Below are 15,109 nucleotides of genomic sequence, written 5' to 3'. Positions count from 1 at the left end.
TCTCAATATAAAGAAAACAAAAATCCTCACAACTGGACCAATGAGCAGCATCACAATAAATGGAGAGATTAAGGTTGTCAAAGAATTCACGTTGCTTGGTTCTACAATCGATGCCAATGGAAGCAGCAGTCAGGACATTAAACGACATGTAGCATTGGAAAAGTCAACCGCGAAGGAACTGTTTCAAGTGCTGAGGAGCAAGGATGTTTCCTTGAGGACTAAGGTGCGCCTGACAGAAGCCATGATATTTCCAATCGCCTGGTATGCATGTGAGAGCTGGACAATGAATAAGAAAGACTGAAAAAGAGTTGATGCTTTTGAGTTGTAGTGCTGGCGAAGAATGCTGGAAGTACCATGGACTACTAAAAGAACTAACAGATCTGTCCTGGAGGAAGTGCAGCCAGAATGCTCCTTGGAAGCAAGAATGGCCAGACTTCGTCTTACCTATTTTGGTCATGTTGTCAGAAGGGACCATTCCTTGGAGAAGGTTGTTATGCTTGGTCGGGTGGAGGGTCGACGAAAGAGGGGGAGGCCTTCAACGAGATGGATTGACATGGTGGCTGTGATGATGGGCTCAAGTATAGCAAGGATCGTGGATATGGCGCGAGATCGGACAGTGTTTCATTCTGCTGTGCATTGGGATGCTATGAGTGGGAAACAACTCAACGGCACCTAACAACAACAACAACAGCCATGGTCTTTATGACTGCCACCAGATTTCTGGGTGGGACCATGCAAACATGAGGTGCTTGTGGCCACCAAGGGGATTGAATAGCTTGCTAATAAGGTAAATAAGGTACATGGCACCCTTGCAGAAGTGAGACCACAGACATGCAGAGTATGGAATGCTAATGTGAGAATTGGCGAGTTTTGCCATCTAAGCTTAAAATGAGAGGTTTATAATCCCAGAAGCAAAAAGGGGGGGATCTCACTATAATCAAGAAAGAAAATCCAGGAGAAGAGTGCTCCTTTGGACTTGACATTACTGCCCTGGACCTCCTTGACCCAGAAGACAAAGCGAGAGAGTTGTAACACTCAGCGGAGAGATGGCAGAGAGTGGCAATAGTGGTAGCAGAACCAAGAGATCAGCATGAGACACAGCAGTGGGTTTCCCAGCCTACAGGGCAAGAGAACTGAGTGCCTTTGGGCAAGAGGCTTCCTGGCAGAGTAGGGTGCCACTCTGGGCACTTGTCAGCAGAACTAAAAGAGCTTTGTAACACTTGCCTGAGGAAGGCAGAGGCCAGACCGAGAAGTTGAGGCCAGAGAAAAGTGAGCCTACTACATAGTGAGGGGAAGCTCTCCTGATCGAAGAACTGTATACTGAGTGTTCTCAATCCTGAATTGTAATCTGTAACTTCCCTAACAAACCTCATAATGGTGAGTATTGTCTGAGATCTGTGTGGCCACTGCAATGAATTATCAAACACAGCAAGGAATTAGTGAGTGCTGTGGGAGAGACAGTTGGTGTCAGAATGGTTAAAAAAAGAAAACCTTTGGGGGGTGGCAGCATGTCTGGCCTCTGCCTCATAGGAATCAGCTTTGAGGTGTGGCTGCTGATCTTGATACTTCTCCCTACCTTGTGAAGTTAGAGGAAGTCAGACACTGCTCCCATGCCCCCACAGTCATGGTTTCAAATTTGCATTAGTTTACGTCTGTGTAAGAAAATTATTTTAAGCTAAAGTTTTTCTTAAGCATTTTTTAAAGTTATTAATAAATATAACAATTAAATTTCCTAACTAATTAGTATATGTTGAAAAATTTTCATCAGATTGTGTTTTCTGAAATGATAATAAAGGACATACACAGTGTGCAATAATACTTCTTCCTTACCTCCAGTTTATTTCTTGAAGAAGTGGATTTCCACTGAGAGACAATTCATGGAGAGAAATGCAAGCATCAAACCACTTTATGGCACTTGTAAGATCTATAAAAATTAAACAATGAAAATCATGAAAGGTATCACAAATAAATTTTAATAACATTATAAACCAATACCATTTTATTTATTATTAGCTATCGTGATAGTTGTGTATCAACTTTGCTGGGCCTGGTTGAGTAGCTGGGCAGATCATGGTAGTTATTCCCCATGATGAGACTGGCAATCAGCTCCATGGTGGGATCTACCACAAGCAGCTGAGTAGCCGCTTGAGGGATGTGGTCTGCTTCCCATATTTAAGAAGCAGCTTTGGGAATGGTCTCTAGCTTATGGCACTCTTGAACCCTGCATGTAGCCATGTTGTTGTTCAGCAGCCTGCCATGCTCTGCCAACCTTGGAACTTTCAATGGGCTTGAATTAATGGCCTGCTGTGTGGTTTGGTAACATTGGCACTGTGCCTTTTTACTTGTCAACCTTGGGCTTGTCAGTCTCAGCAGCCAGCAGCTGTCTGAGTGAAGAAAAGCCTCTAGCTTCAGTGGGCTGGGAACAGGAGGTAGAGCTAAAGTCCAAGGTTGAGGAGCCTTCATCTCGCCTCCAGAGCCTGGCACTTTGAACATGGACTCCAAATTGTAAGACTAAACTCCTGTTTGTTAAGGTCATCCCATTAGTAGTATATTTTCTGTTACAGTAGCACTAGGTAACCAAAAGAGCTATTAGAGAAAATCAATATGAATATTTTTCTGCAGAATACTATTTTGTATAATGGAGACTGAATTGAGTTAAAAACACAGACTCTCTAATCAGAATACCCATTTCTATAATTTAGCATCTTTATGAACTTACTCAAATCACATAACTGCTTTACGATTCAGATTCATATCTATTCTAAGATAATGTAGATAAAGGTAATGTTGTGGTAATGTATGTAAAGGACTTAGAATAATTATTGGCAGATTATAAGCACAAAATTTGAAAAAGTACAATGTACAGTAAAAAGATGAGAGTGGTAAAACTGAACATATACCTAAGAAGAATTACATGGGCCTACCAGCCACTCCTCAGAAGGAAGATTGGGCAATCTACTTCTGTAGCGACACTGACTTGGAAACCAAAGGAGGGGTTGCTATGAATAGGAATCAACTTGATGGCAGTGAGTTTCCTTTTTTAATCTTTTCAAGATGCCCTGGTGTTACAACAGTTAACCCCTTGGCTGCTAATTGAACAGCTGGTTGTTCAAACTGCCCCCACCCAGCAGTAACATGAGAGAAAGACCTGGTGATCTGCTCCCATAAAGATGAAATCAAACCAAAACCCAAATCTAGTGCCATCAATTCATTTCAACTCATAGTGACCCTATAGGTCAGAGTAGAAATGCCCCATAAAATTTCCAAGGTTATAATCTTTATGGAAGCAGATTGTCATATCTTTCTGCCATGGAGCAACTGGTGGGTTTGAATTGCTAGCTGTGGTAGTAAAGTTTGTGTGTCAACTTGACTGGGCCTGGTTGAGTGGTTGGGCAGCTGGATGTAGTTATTCCCCATGGTAAGATTGGTAATTAACTCCATGATGGAATGTATTGGAGCAGCTGAGTAGCTGCTTTAGAGATGTGGGCTGCTTTCCATATATAAGAAGCAGCTTTGGGAATGGACTCTAGCTTGTGTCATGCTTAAACCCTGCATGTAGCCATGTCGTTGTTCAGCAGCCTGCCACGCTCTGCCAACCTTCAGACTTTCAATGAACTTGAGTTAATGGCCTACCATGTGGTTTGGTAATATCGGTACTGTGCCTTTTTACTTGTCAACTTTGAGCTTGTCAGTCTCAGCAGCTAGCAGCTGTCTGAGTGAAGAAAAGCCTCTAGCTCCAGTGGGCTGGGAACAGGAGGCAGAGCTGAAGCCCAAGGCTGAGGGGCTTTCACCCAGCCCCTAGAGCCTGGCATTTTGAACTTGGACTTAAAGCCTCCAAACTGTAAGAAAAATTACCTCCTATTTGTTTAAGCCATCCCATTTGTGGTATATTCTTGTAAGAGTAGCACTAGGGAACCAGAACACTAGCTTTTGGTTAGCTCTAGCACTTAACTACTGTGCCAAAAGATTACAGCATAAAATCCTATAGGGTCAGTTCTACTCTGTCACATGGGGTTGCCATGGGTCAAAATAGACTCAGTGGCACTTAACAACATTATCTTTTCAAAAGTAAAAAAAAAAGTCGGTAAATCTATGGCGCATGACAAAGTAATTTTTATAAGAATTGCTCTCATACAGAAAACCACTGTAAAACTGGACAATATATATGAAGCACCTGTTTTAAGCAATGGATATCTGGAAGTACAGGACTAGCTCTCAGAGAAGGGAAGCACACAGGTGAACCTCACAATTACTCTATGATCATGTTGACTTCTCTTATTGAAAAGCTGTGTGTGACGTGGTGGGGAGAGAGGCACTAAGCAATGAAATAGAAAATATTTAAGCAGCAGAGAAATCAAAAACACCAAAGTGGTTCTTAGAAATAATAAAGTTGGCAAATCCCTAGGCAACACTGACACACACACACACATACACAGAGAGAGAGAGACAAAGATAGAGAAATAGACACATAATTGAGAGAAAGAATACAAATTACCAATATAAGGATGGAAAGAGACAGTTTCTATAAATATTAAAATGATAAGGAAATGTTATAAGCAATCTACTTTGATAATTTAGATTAATTGGACAAACTCCTTGCAAATAAAGTATTTCTAAAACTGACATAAAATGGAATGGAAAACCTGAATAGTCTTTTGCTGTTTAAAAAACTGAATATATAAGTTAAACCTATTACCCATTGCTGTTGAGTCGATTCTGACTCATAGCTACCCTATAGAATAAAGTAGAGCTAGCCTAAAGGATTTTCAAGGATGTAATCTCTATAGATGAAGGCTGACACATTTTTTTTTACCATGGAGCAGCAGATGCGTTTGAATTGCTAGTCTCTAGGTTAGCAACTGAGAACTTAATGACTGTGACACCAGGGCTCCTTATGCAAATTTAAATCTTCCCCAAAACAAAACTGCAGGCCACAATGGTTTCAAAGTTAAATTACCTTAGACATTTAAAAAAGAATTATCACCAAATTCACATAAGCTTTTTCAGAAAATAGAGGAGGGAACACTTCCGAAATAATTTTCTAAGGACAGCATAACGGTAACCTAAAACCTAGAATAGGACAGTACCAAAAAAGAAAATTACAGACCAGAGGCCAGAAACAGACCTATACTTAAATGGATAATTGATTTTTGACAAAGACATCAAAGTCATTCAATGGTGAGAAAAGCCTGTTGAATAAATTTTATTGGGATAACTAACTATCCAAATGAAAAATAAATAAATTCAATCACTACCTCACACCTTACATAAAAGTTAATTTGAGATGACAATAAACCTAAATGTAAAAACATAAAGTATAAAGTTTCTAGAAGAATAGTGTGATAGTTGAAGCTGTGTGTCAACTTGGTTGGACCACAATTCTGTGTGGTTTAAGCAGCTGTGATGTGGTTATTCCCATGATGGGATCAGATGTATATGTTTTGAGCAGCCAATCCATTGACTGCTAACCAGAAGGCTGGCGGTTCAAACCCACCAGGCACTCCTCAGAAGGAAGATGGGGCAATCTACTTCCTTAGTGATACTGCCTCAGAAACCCAAGGAGGGGTCACTATGAGTCGGGTCTGTCTCAAAGGCACATAACAACAACATTGTACTGATTAAGAGCTCCGGTGGCACTGTGGTAAAAGCATTTTGCTGCTACTCAAAAGGTTGGTTTGAGCCCATCAGCTGCTCTACAGGTGAAAGATGAGTCAATCTGCTTCCATACAAAGATTTACAGCCTTGGAAACCGTAGGGGGGCTGATATGAGTCAGAATGGACTCGTTGGCAGTGGATTTGGTTTTATTGTATAGATTCATTATTTGTAAATGGCATTTACATATTTATGAATTTAAAACAACTCTTTACCATATTTGGAACAAAAATCAAATGTCTATTATTTTTTAAAAGATATGTTATTCTAAACTTACCAGAAAGGCAATTGTTGCTGACATCCAATTTTTCCAAAGAAATAAAATGAAAAAGTGGTATAATTTCTGTTAAACTGAAAACACAAATATAAAATTCATAAAATAATTAACTTGGAATGTGTTTAATATTAATAATGTACCTACATAATAATATCTATATAATATATAATAAATGTTAATCATTTACTAACAGTACTTAATGAAAATGCAGTAATCATATGAATCTATAATATTTATTCTATAGAAGACTTCTCTTCACTTTTAAAGAGAAATTATCATGAAATTGCCATTTGTGATAACAAATATCATGGATGTGTACTTATTTAAATAAAATAAGTTTAATTTTTGGTATTGCTTCATACCTTCTTAAATGCTAAGTTTATAGAGAAACTATTTTTTGTTTTTATTTTCTTTCTAGTTCAACAACATAGCCTAACCCTTTAATTAACACACACATCAGTTATTTTAATTTTTCATCAGTATAACTGATTAGAGACATTAGATTTTTTTCTTAATTTTAAAAATGTTTTGTTTCCTATATTGAAAGCATTTTAAATAGTTTGAATATTATTAGTTACACTATAGGCATTTCTAATTTGAAATATTTTGAATATATAAACAATGAATCTATAGTATCCAATAGCAGAAAATGTATTACACTGGTAAAAGATCTAAATCTTACACAAATATGTTAATATTTAAAATTAGTATCCTTATTATATTACATGCATATTCAAATAGTAATAATAACAAAACTTTCCTCCGTTTTTAGGAGTTTCTATCATTTCTTAAGTTATAAATTGTTATAAAGAACAGATATTTAAGCAAAATGAATAAGGGGCAGTCATAATATTCACATCTTGGAAAGAAAGTAAATACTTTAGCTTTACTTGTATATCCAACTTCTGTAAACAATCTATTTAGAATTTAAAGCTAAGCCAGGTGATCTGAATCTTTAAACAAGAGAAACATTCCTTTGCATAAAAGATATTCTCATCACAATGACAAAAGTCTTCTAAACTAATGTCCTCTGTGAATGCTCCATCTATTCAAAGTAGCTTCAGCTAAAGGAATATCTTTGGTATAAAAAGAAAGGTAAGCATTTATCTCCACTTTTTTTTACTTTTCTGCTTTTTCTACTGTCCCCTTAGTTATTATGCCAGAATTATTCTCTTTTTTATTTGTATCAACTCCTTACCATTTAAAAACAAAAACTACTATTATTCTAAGGTCAGAAGCTTACAGAGTAACATTATGACTGAGGACTCATGGAGTCTGGCACAAAACTAACCCTTTTGCGTTGACCTTGACTCCTCCCTTGTACTGTCCTGTTCTGCATTAGCAGACAGTAGCTACTATTGGAAAAAAAAAAAGACTAAATTATAAGGCTGGGAGAAGATTCCTCTAAATATAACCAATACTAAGTTCAACATTACTATTCAGATGAAACCTATATAATACTATTTCTGAAAAACAGGTTCCAGAAAAAAAAAAAAAAAAAACTAAGGTAATACAAGAAAAAATCAAGTACTGATCATTCCATTTGTAGTTCTTTGTAATTTGTATATATTCTTCTTATTAGTATAATTTGCCTAAATGTCTTCTGGATGTTCAAAAAGATGGAAAAAGAAATAAAAAAAATAACAACAATAAACCAAACTTTAATACTTTGTCAGTATTCAATTAATGCATTTAAGTCCTAATTTTATGACATTTCCTATGTAAGTATGTTCTGGATTATTATATGTAACAAATTTAAATTCTTCAACAGAAATTATAATTCTAATAAATTTGTTTGGTGATGAGAAACTTCTTATTTCTGTTGTATGTATCTTTAATATCTTTTTAATATAAAATTTTTGCTATTCTACTACAGCAATATATTACAGCCTTTAAAACACAGTTTCTCTCTCTTTCAGACTATCTCATGTTTTTAAACCAATAAATTATATGGTGCTACAAAGGTTGTTACACAGACAACAGATGGAAAAAACCAATGAAGTTTTAGAACTAAAAATCAATAGTAATTTTCTTTGCAAAAAGCAATACAAGAAAAGAAATATCTGGTTTGGTCAAGTAATTTTGTAAAACTATAATTTTACGTTTTCAGGTAACTATGTTTTCAGAATTACATTCTTTTTCTTTTTTTTAAATTTTGAACAAGCAAGCTAGTCATTCATTTGCCTTTATGACTATTCATTAGCATGTTGGAAACTTAATAGTAGAATGTGTTAAAAAAAAAAAAAAAAGAAAAAAACCTCTATAACTTTTCCTTTTACTGAATTGCTGTGCATATTTTTTTCTAAGAAAATTCAAACCAGAAAGACAAAGGACATTAGTGAAAATCTAATACTATTTGACCTTGTCACATTAGCCCTGGGCATAAAAAAGATATAAATTTCAAAGACGACAAAAAGCAAAAGATTTGTACAATGAGCAGCCAATGGGTAATAGTTTCCACTTTCTGCTCCTTTTTAAAGTCTCACTGGAAGTAGAAAAGCTTATGAAGCTGCAGAGCCTTCCAGTTAGAACTCCAGGGAGTCAAAACTGGAAACAGTCACATGTTCTAATGAAAATTAAAACAGAAGTCAGGATGAAACAAGTATTTTAAACAATATGTACTAAATATCATTCTTTATGTGTTTTTCATTTGTTGGGAAAAAGAGCTTATGGACACACTCTCTTCCTTATGTTGAAAATATTACAAAAAATTAGAGAAAAATATATACAATTTAAAAACCATACTAAAACACTGCAAACCAAAATATTTCATCTAAATTCTTCTCAGGTTTGTAATACATAATCACACGTATTTTATTTATGGGTCATCACTAAAATTCCATAGTCTGTTAGGTAAGTATTATTATCCTTTTACATGTAAAAAAAATTGTTCAGATAGTGTAGGGTTGTTCAAGATCAACTGACTGATAAATTGTGGACCTAAAACTCAAACCCAAATTTGCTGACTTTGAGTTTTATCAAGTCCAAATCTGGTATCATTCTGAAAAAAAAAAAAAAAAAAAACGCACAAATAAAACGTTATGTAAGAATAAATCCTGCAGCTAATGGTACTAAGCTTGTGAAAATTTCTAAGACACAGATTATTTTTCCACCATGACTTTCAGAAATAAGTAACCACTCTATTGTGCCCATTTCTATCACATTTCAATGATTCCCTCAGGGTCTTTCCCTTTATTCTCTCAGATATGGAAAAAGATTAATGTTAGAAAGAGCTTTGAGAAATCCAGAAAGAATATATACAAATATAAGTGGCAATATTATTTAAAGATTCAAAACATTGTAAACTATGGGATAATTTCACTTCTTTTGTGTAAAAAAGCATATAAGATTAAATAATAATATTGCTAAGAGTTCTTTGAAGTTAAGGACATAGATTTTTCAATTTTGTATCCCTTGAAACAGTGCAGCACTACCTCAGTAATAAATGTTATTATTTAACATTTATTATTTGCAAAGCAAATAAAATTATATATAAGGACCACTTGGATTAAGTATCCCAATTACTGCTATCAATTCTAAAATAACTTTTATGCTTCCGTTTAGACAATTCCTTATATTGGACTGATATGAGCAACAAGTCATATCAGATTAATAGAGCAGCTAGTCTGCCAATTAATATTCATTGTAACTTTTAGAAGTAAAATGGCTTCTAGATGATTTACATTGCTCAAAGAAATTAGAGGCATTATTTTTCAAAAAAGAAAACTTCCTTATTTAAATATTTTCAAACCTCTTTAATAAATATGGTTCATTAAATTTAATTAAGTTTAATTAATATGGTTGAAGAGCCAGTTCTATAGCACAAACTAAATAAGTCAATTACTGAGTGACGTACTGTAGATGTCCAAACACAGCTCAGGATTTTATTTTGAATTGTATTTTCTGCTTGGAAAATATTCTGAAAAGATCCAATGGATTTGTGATGGCCCAAATCACTGCAACTGTGTTACCTGATGCAGCTGGCTCTGGGAATAAGTCTTTTTAAAAACACATAAAATTTCATATTTTAGATTTGATTCAAACAATTTAAGGGAATTTTTGAATAGATGTTCATTATTGTATTTTCAAAGTTTAAGTTTAATAGGTGAAAATTAAATTCTTTTGGGCATACATGCTTAAATGATAGACACAACTGTGGCAGAGAATAAGAGTTAATTTTATGTATTTTTAAAATAAATATATATATATATTAAAATGTGATGTCCTTGTTCACTTATTTTGCTAGAACTGTGGAACTCAAATAAGGAATTTCTTATTAAAGGTGGATACTTTCCCCTACTCCATGTGCCTTTGATGAACAAATTAATCACATTAGAGTGAATAGGTTTCAATGAAATATTAAACGGAGGGAGACACACAAATATTGTGCTCCTGTTTTGGTTTTAGACAGTTTTCTCTGCAACGATCCAGATGTGTGGTGGTCTCAGATGGATCTTCTGTGGCAGGTACCCATTTCAATTTAATGTTAAAGTATTTTTTTTAAGTGTTACTTTATATCCTTAGGGAAATCAAATTTAAATCAATCTTAACAGTTACAAGAAGACATGCAAGTTGAAAGAAACTTAAAAATCGCTCTTCCAGAACTTAATAAGTACCATTTGAGAGAATGAGACATCCTTCTGAATTAAATTAACTACCTCCTGTATTTTCCAAGGACTATATTCTTTACAAATATAAACAAACCTACCCTGAAAGCTCTCTACAAGTGCATCTTTGAGAAAAAAGAAAATGGAATCAATTGACAATTAAAATTCTACTTGTATTTTAGACATCAATATACTACTATAAGTTTTAAAATTCTATAAAATAATTTTTACAGCTTTATTTATTTATGTGATGTACTTTTACTGGGAAAACTCAACAGCTTTTCTGGTTGTTTATCAGCATTACATTTTTATTTTATGCTATCATTCACAGTATTTATTGTTTAAGCATAATATATATTTACCTGTTTTGAGAGAGAGTAAGATTTTGTAGTAAAGGCAGCCAATATGAAGAAAACGCTTCCACAGTTGAAATGCTGTTATCATCCAAGTGCAATTCTCTTAGTAGAACATGATCCCCCAATTTTGGAAGCTATAATTAAATTAGTTTCATTAGTTATATTAAACAAAATAATTTGTCATTTAACTAAATTAAAAAATATATAAAACCTACCAGAACAAGTATTTTATGATAAGCTTCATTTGAATTGTAAACTTCATATCATAAATCAAAGTATAATATAATGAGACTTTCGGTATGAATAAAATTTTTAATAACTAATTTTATAATGTTTTAAGTAGCTCTGTTACCAAAGAAGGAGTTCTGGTGGCATAGTGCCTAAGGCTAACCAGAAGGCTGGAAGTTCAAACCACCAGCCACTCCTCGGAAGGAAGGTTGGAAAATCTACTTCCATAGTGATATCGCCTTGGAAACCCAAGGAGGGGTCGCTATGAGTCTGCTCTGACTCTACGGCAGTGAGTTTGGTTTTTTTGGTAATGTCTTTCTCTACAGAAAAATGTGTTGATCACAGAAATTAATAGATCCAAAACAATTACCTCACTTAGATAATTTCCTTGTAACTTCAAAATTTGAAGCAATCCACAATTTGCAATGCCCTCAACTTCAGTTAGATGATTATGTGAGCAATCCAGATATATAATGGTAGGAGTATCAGAAAGACCTTTTGTACTAATTAATTGATTGTGGTCCAAAATTAGTTGCTGAAGATTTTTCAAAGATTCTAGACCACCTGGAAGAAAAGTATTTTTGAGATTATTGTATTGTTCCAGACTCTAAGAGGGAGTTTCAATTTTCTGTCTCCTAAATTGTTACATTTGTATATTTCTCAATATTCACAATTACAAATGAAGACAGCCCAAACTCCTGGTGATATTTATGTCGCAAAATGTGTTATTATTTAAACTTGTATTTGTTGTACATAATTTTAAATGATATAAAAATATATCAATTGAAAAGTCAACAATGTATCAAAAGGCATATATTGAGCACTGAATTTTTTTTTCTTTCAGATGGCAACAGAACATAGATAGAAAGGATTATTTGAAAAAAAGTTTTCAACTCAGTTTCAAAGCCTCTAAATTTTGAATCCCTGCTTAAGGATGCACTGTAACATTGGAATGTCATTTTACTATAATTGAAAGATCTTCCTTAGATTTGCCAAAAAGTAAACACAATCATATCAGAACCAATGAAATATTCTTCAAGCATATTATTGTATAGCATATTCTTCAATTATTTCAAGATGGTCATGAGTGGCTTCCTCTCTGCCCATGTAAATTTTAAAACCATACAATGCTATATAAAGCATGTTAGTGAAGGTTTAAAACTGATAGTTCAGTGGTTAGGAAGAAATAGAAAAAGTTGTTGGAAGTTAGCACTGGAAAGAGATGCTGAAGAAGTCTATAAAAGTTGATGTACAATATTAAAAGTCTAGATTGGATATTGGACTATACATGCTCTCTATAGTTGCTATACTATTGTATGAATAAGAAAACTCTTTTGTTGTTGTTATGTCCCGTCGAGTTGGACCCAACTCATAGCGACCCCTCTTTGGGTTTCCGAGGCAGTATCACTACAGAAGTAGGCTGCCCAACCTTCCTTCCAAGGAGTGGCTAGTGGGTTTTAACCACCAGCCTTCTGGTTAGCAGTCAAGTGCCTTAGGCACTATGCTACCGGAGCTCCCAAGCAAACTCTAGAAACTGGAAATAAAGATTAAGGTCTAGAGTAGGCACTGATAAGCAGACTATCATCAGTGAAGACTGTACACATGTGAGTAATTAAAACTAAATCTTGAAGAATCTAGCTTTATTCTGATTTGTCAAACTTCCACAAAATATTATTGTCAATTAAATGTTCAAATAGATAGTATTTTACCAAAAAAGTTATTTGATGATATATAATCTTTGAAAAAACAAAATTAAGTTAAAATTAATATCTAGAATTTATTAATAATTTAATCCTGGAACAATTTAAAGCATTAAAGCCAAGATTTGCTCTTTTCATTATATACTGTGATTTACAAAAAGAAATACAGAATGTTGGCTTGTATTATATATGAAGAAATTAAAGAAAGAATCAAGTAATGTTATCAAGATCTCAAAGAAAAATTTAATTCTGGACCATATTTTGAAAATTCAGATAATATTATAGTTATAGTTATAGTTATAGGTGTACTATAAAATATTTCATAGAGAAATAATTCAAGAAAACTATAAATAAAATGCTGGATCTCGAATAATTCAAGTCCCATAAAGCAAGTTAAATTTATAGATGAATATTCCTCATAAACTAATGTTTTATATAAAAAGTATTTTTTCTTATAATAAGGAATAAATTATATGATTTCAATGACAAGCAGGAAATGCTTAGCAGACCTGCAGAAGAGAAGAGAAATGGAAATTCGAATTCAGCTATTAATCTTACATTTTTAAGCTTCTGTCTAGCATAAATGTATTGGTATTTTACTATAATGTAAAATAGGAATTATGAAAGAGAAAATTGTCATCCATATTATCAGTGAATAAATAGTTTGCCTTATCAAATTTTTGACTAAGTGAAAATAACAGACAAATGATGTATTATCAATTTCAAGTAATTATATATAGTATATTACATACTACTACTGGGAGCTCTGGTAGCATAGAGCCTAAGGCACTTGACTACTAACCACAAGGCTGGCGGTTCAAACACACCAGCCACTCCTCGGAAGGAAGATGGGGTAATCGACTTCCATAGTGATATCACCTCGGAAACCCAAGGAGGGGTTGCTATGAGTCGGGTCCGACTCAATGGCACATAACAACAACAACTACCCATAGATATAATATATATGGGAGCTCCGATGGTGTAGTGCCAAACGTATCTGACTGCTAACCAGAAGGCTGGCAGTTCAAACCCACCAGCCACTCCATGGAAGGAAGAATGGGCAATCTACTTCCATAATGATACTGCCTCAGAAACTCAAGGAGGGAGGGATTCCAGGATGGTGGAATAGGCAGAAAGACTGCACAGACACTCTTCAACAAAGAAAAGAGGAACCAATTAACAAAGACACAGAAGATAATCCTGGACCCCTGAGCCTTGAAGGGAAGGATATAGAAGTGGAGTAAACCCCAACTAGCAGAAGAATTTGCATGAGAATACCAAAAAAGGAGACATAAGACCTGCGGCCTGGCAGCGATCCTGAGTGATCCTGATGGCACAGACAGCTTGGAGATTCCCAAGTGGTGATATGACCTAAGAATTAACCTAAAAATCAGTCCTTCTAGGCAGAGACTGCATGGAGGACTGCTCTGGTGGCTGGGGAATAAAATAGGAGCAGCAGCAAAGAGGAAGGAGGGCTGAGTTGTGGACTGTTGCCTCTCCAGAGGGCACAGCCATTTTGAATGTTTAGAAGTGGATATTTAAAGAGACAACACTCTCCCAGATTCCAGGGGCTTAAGAGCAGGTTCTGCTTGCCAGTAACCCCAAGGATACTCTGCATCTGCACGACTGAAAAGGTGCGACAGTCTGCTTGTTACTCTTATACCCTACACCTGCTTGGTGAACAGAGATGTGGCTATCCCCCAATCCTACCCACCTTCTGGGCCCGCGGGAACTCCATCTAAGTATGTGTGCTCAGACGGAGCCTGGGTATCCTGCCCTGTCCTCCACCAATTTTTTTTCTTTTTCTTTTTCTTTCTTTTTTCCTTTTCATTTTTCTCCTGTTTAGTTTGCTTGTTTTTGTCTGTTTCAAAACTATTACTTTATTAATACTTCTGTCCTTTTTACTATTATTCTTTATTCTTTCCCTCTCAGGTCCTAGTTTTCAGCTTTTTTACTTTTCTTTGTTCCTGGTTGAAAAATTTTTTTTTAATTTATTTTTTTCCCCTGTTTTCTCATGGTTAACCCTGTTCCTTGTTTTTATTTTTGCATTTTTTTTTCCATTTTTTTCTTCATTATTTTACTTCTCTGCCTTTTTTCCCTTAATGCCCTATACTCGGATATTACAGGTTTTCTTGTTTTTTCTTTTTCTTTTCTCCCTTTTTTCTTTTTTTGGTTACTGTTCCTGTGTGATTACATCATATATTTTGTCCATTTGTTTTAGTTTTTTATGGTTATTCAATTGTAATTTTTGTCAAACTGAGTGGGAGACAACAACAGTCCCCATAAGA

At 34.7% G+C, this 15,109-nt stretch overlaps 1 protein-coding gene across 1 annotated transcript in view; it reads right to left on the bottom strand.

Moving 5' to 3' along the window:
• The window catches only part of LRRIQ1 (leucine rich repeats and IQ motif containing 1), a 329,025-nt gene that overhangs the window by 190,698 nt on the left and 123,218 nt on the right, over positions 1 to 15,109 (bottom strand). The window contains 4 exon segments of the mRNA XM_007952584.2: positions 1,831 to 1,924; positions 5,931 to 6,004; positions 10,900 to 11,027; positions 11,492 to 11,685. Of these exon segments, the coding sequence (XP_007950775.2) occupies positions 1,831 to 1,924; positions 5,931 to 6,004; positions 10,900 to 11,027; positions 11,492 to 11,685 (490 nt within the window).

Source organism: Orycteropus afer, unplaced genomic scaffold, assembly GCF_000298275.1.
Source record: "Orycteropus afer afer isolate SDZICR_OR568_19922 unplaced genomic scaffold, OryAfe1.0 scaffold00349, whole genome shotgun sequence".
In the NCBI taxonomy this organism is placed as follows: Eukaryota; Metazoa; Chordata; class Mammalia; order Tubulidentata; family Orycteropodidae; genus Orycteropus; species Orycteropus afer.
This window is presented reverse-complemented; position numbering and strand designations above follow the sequence as displayed.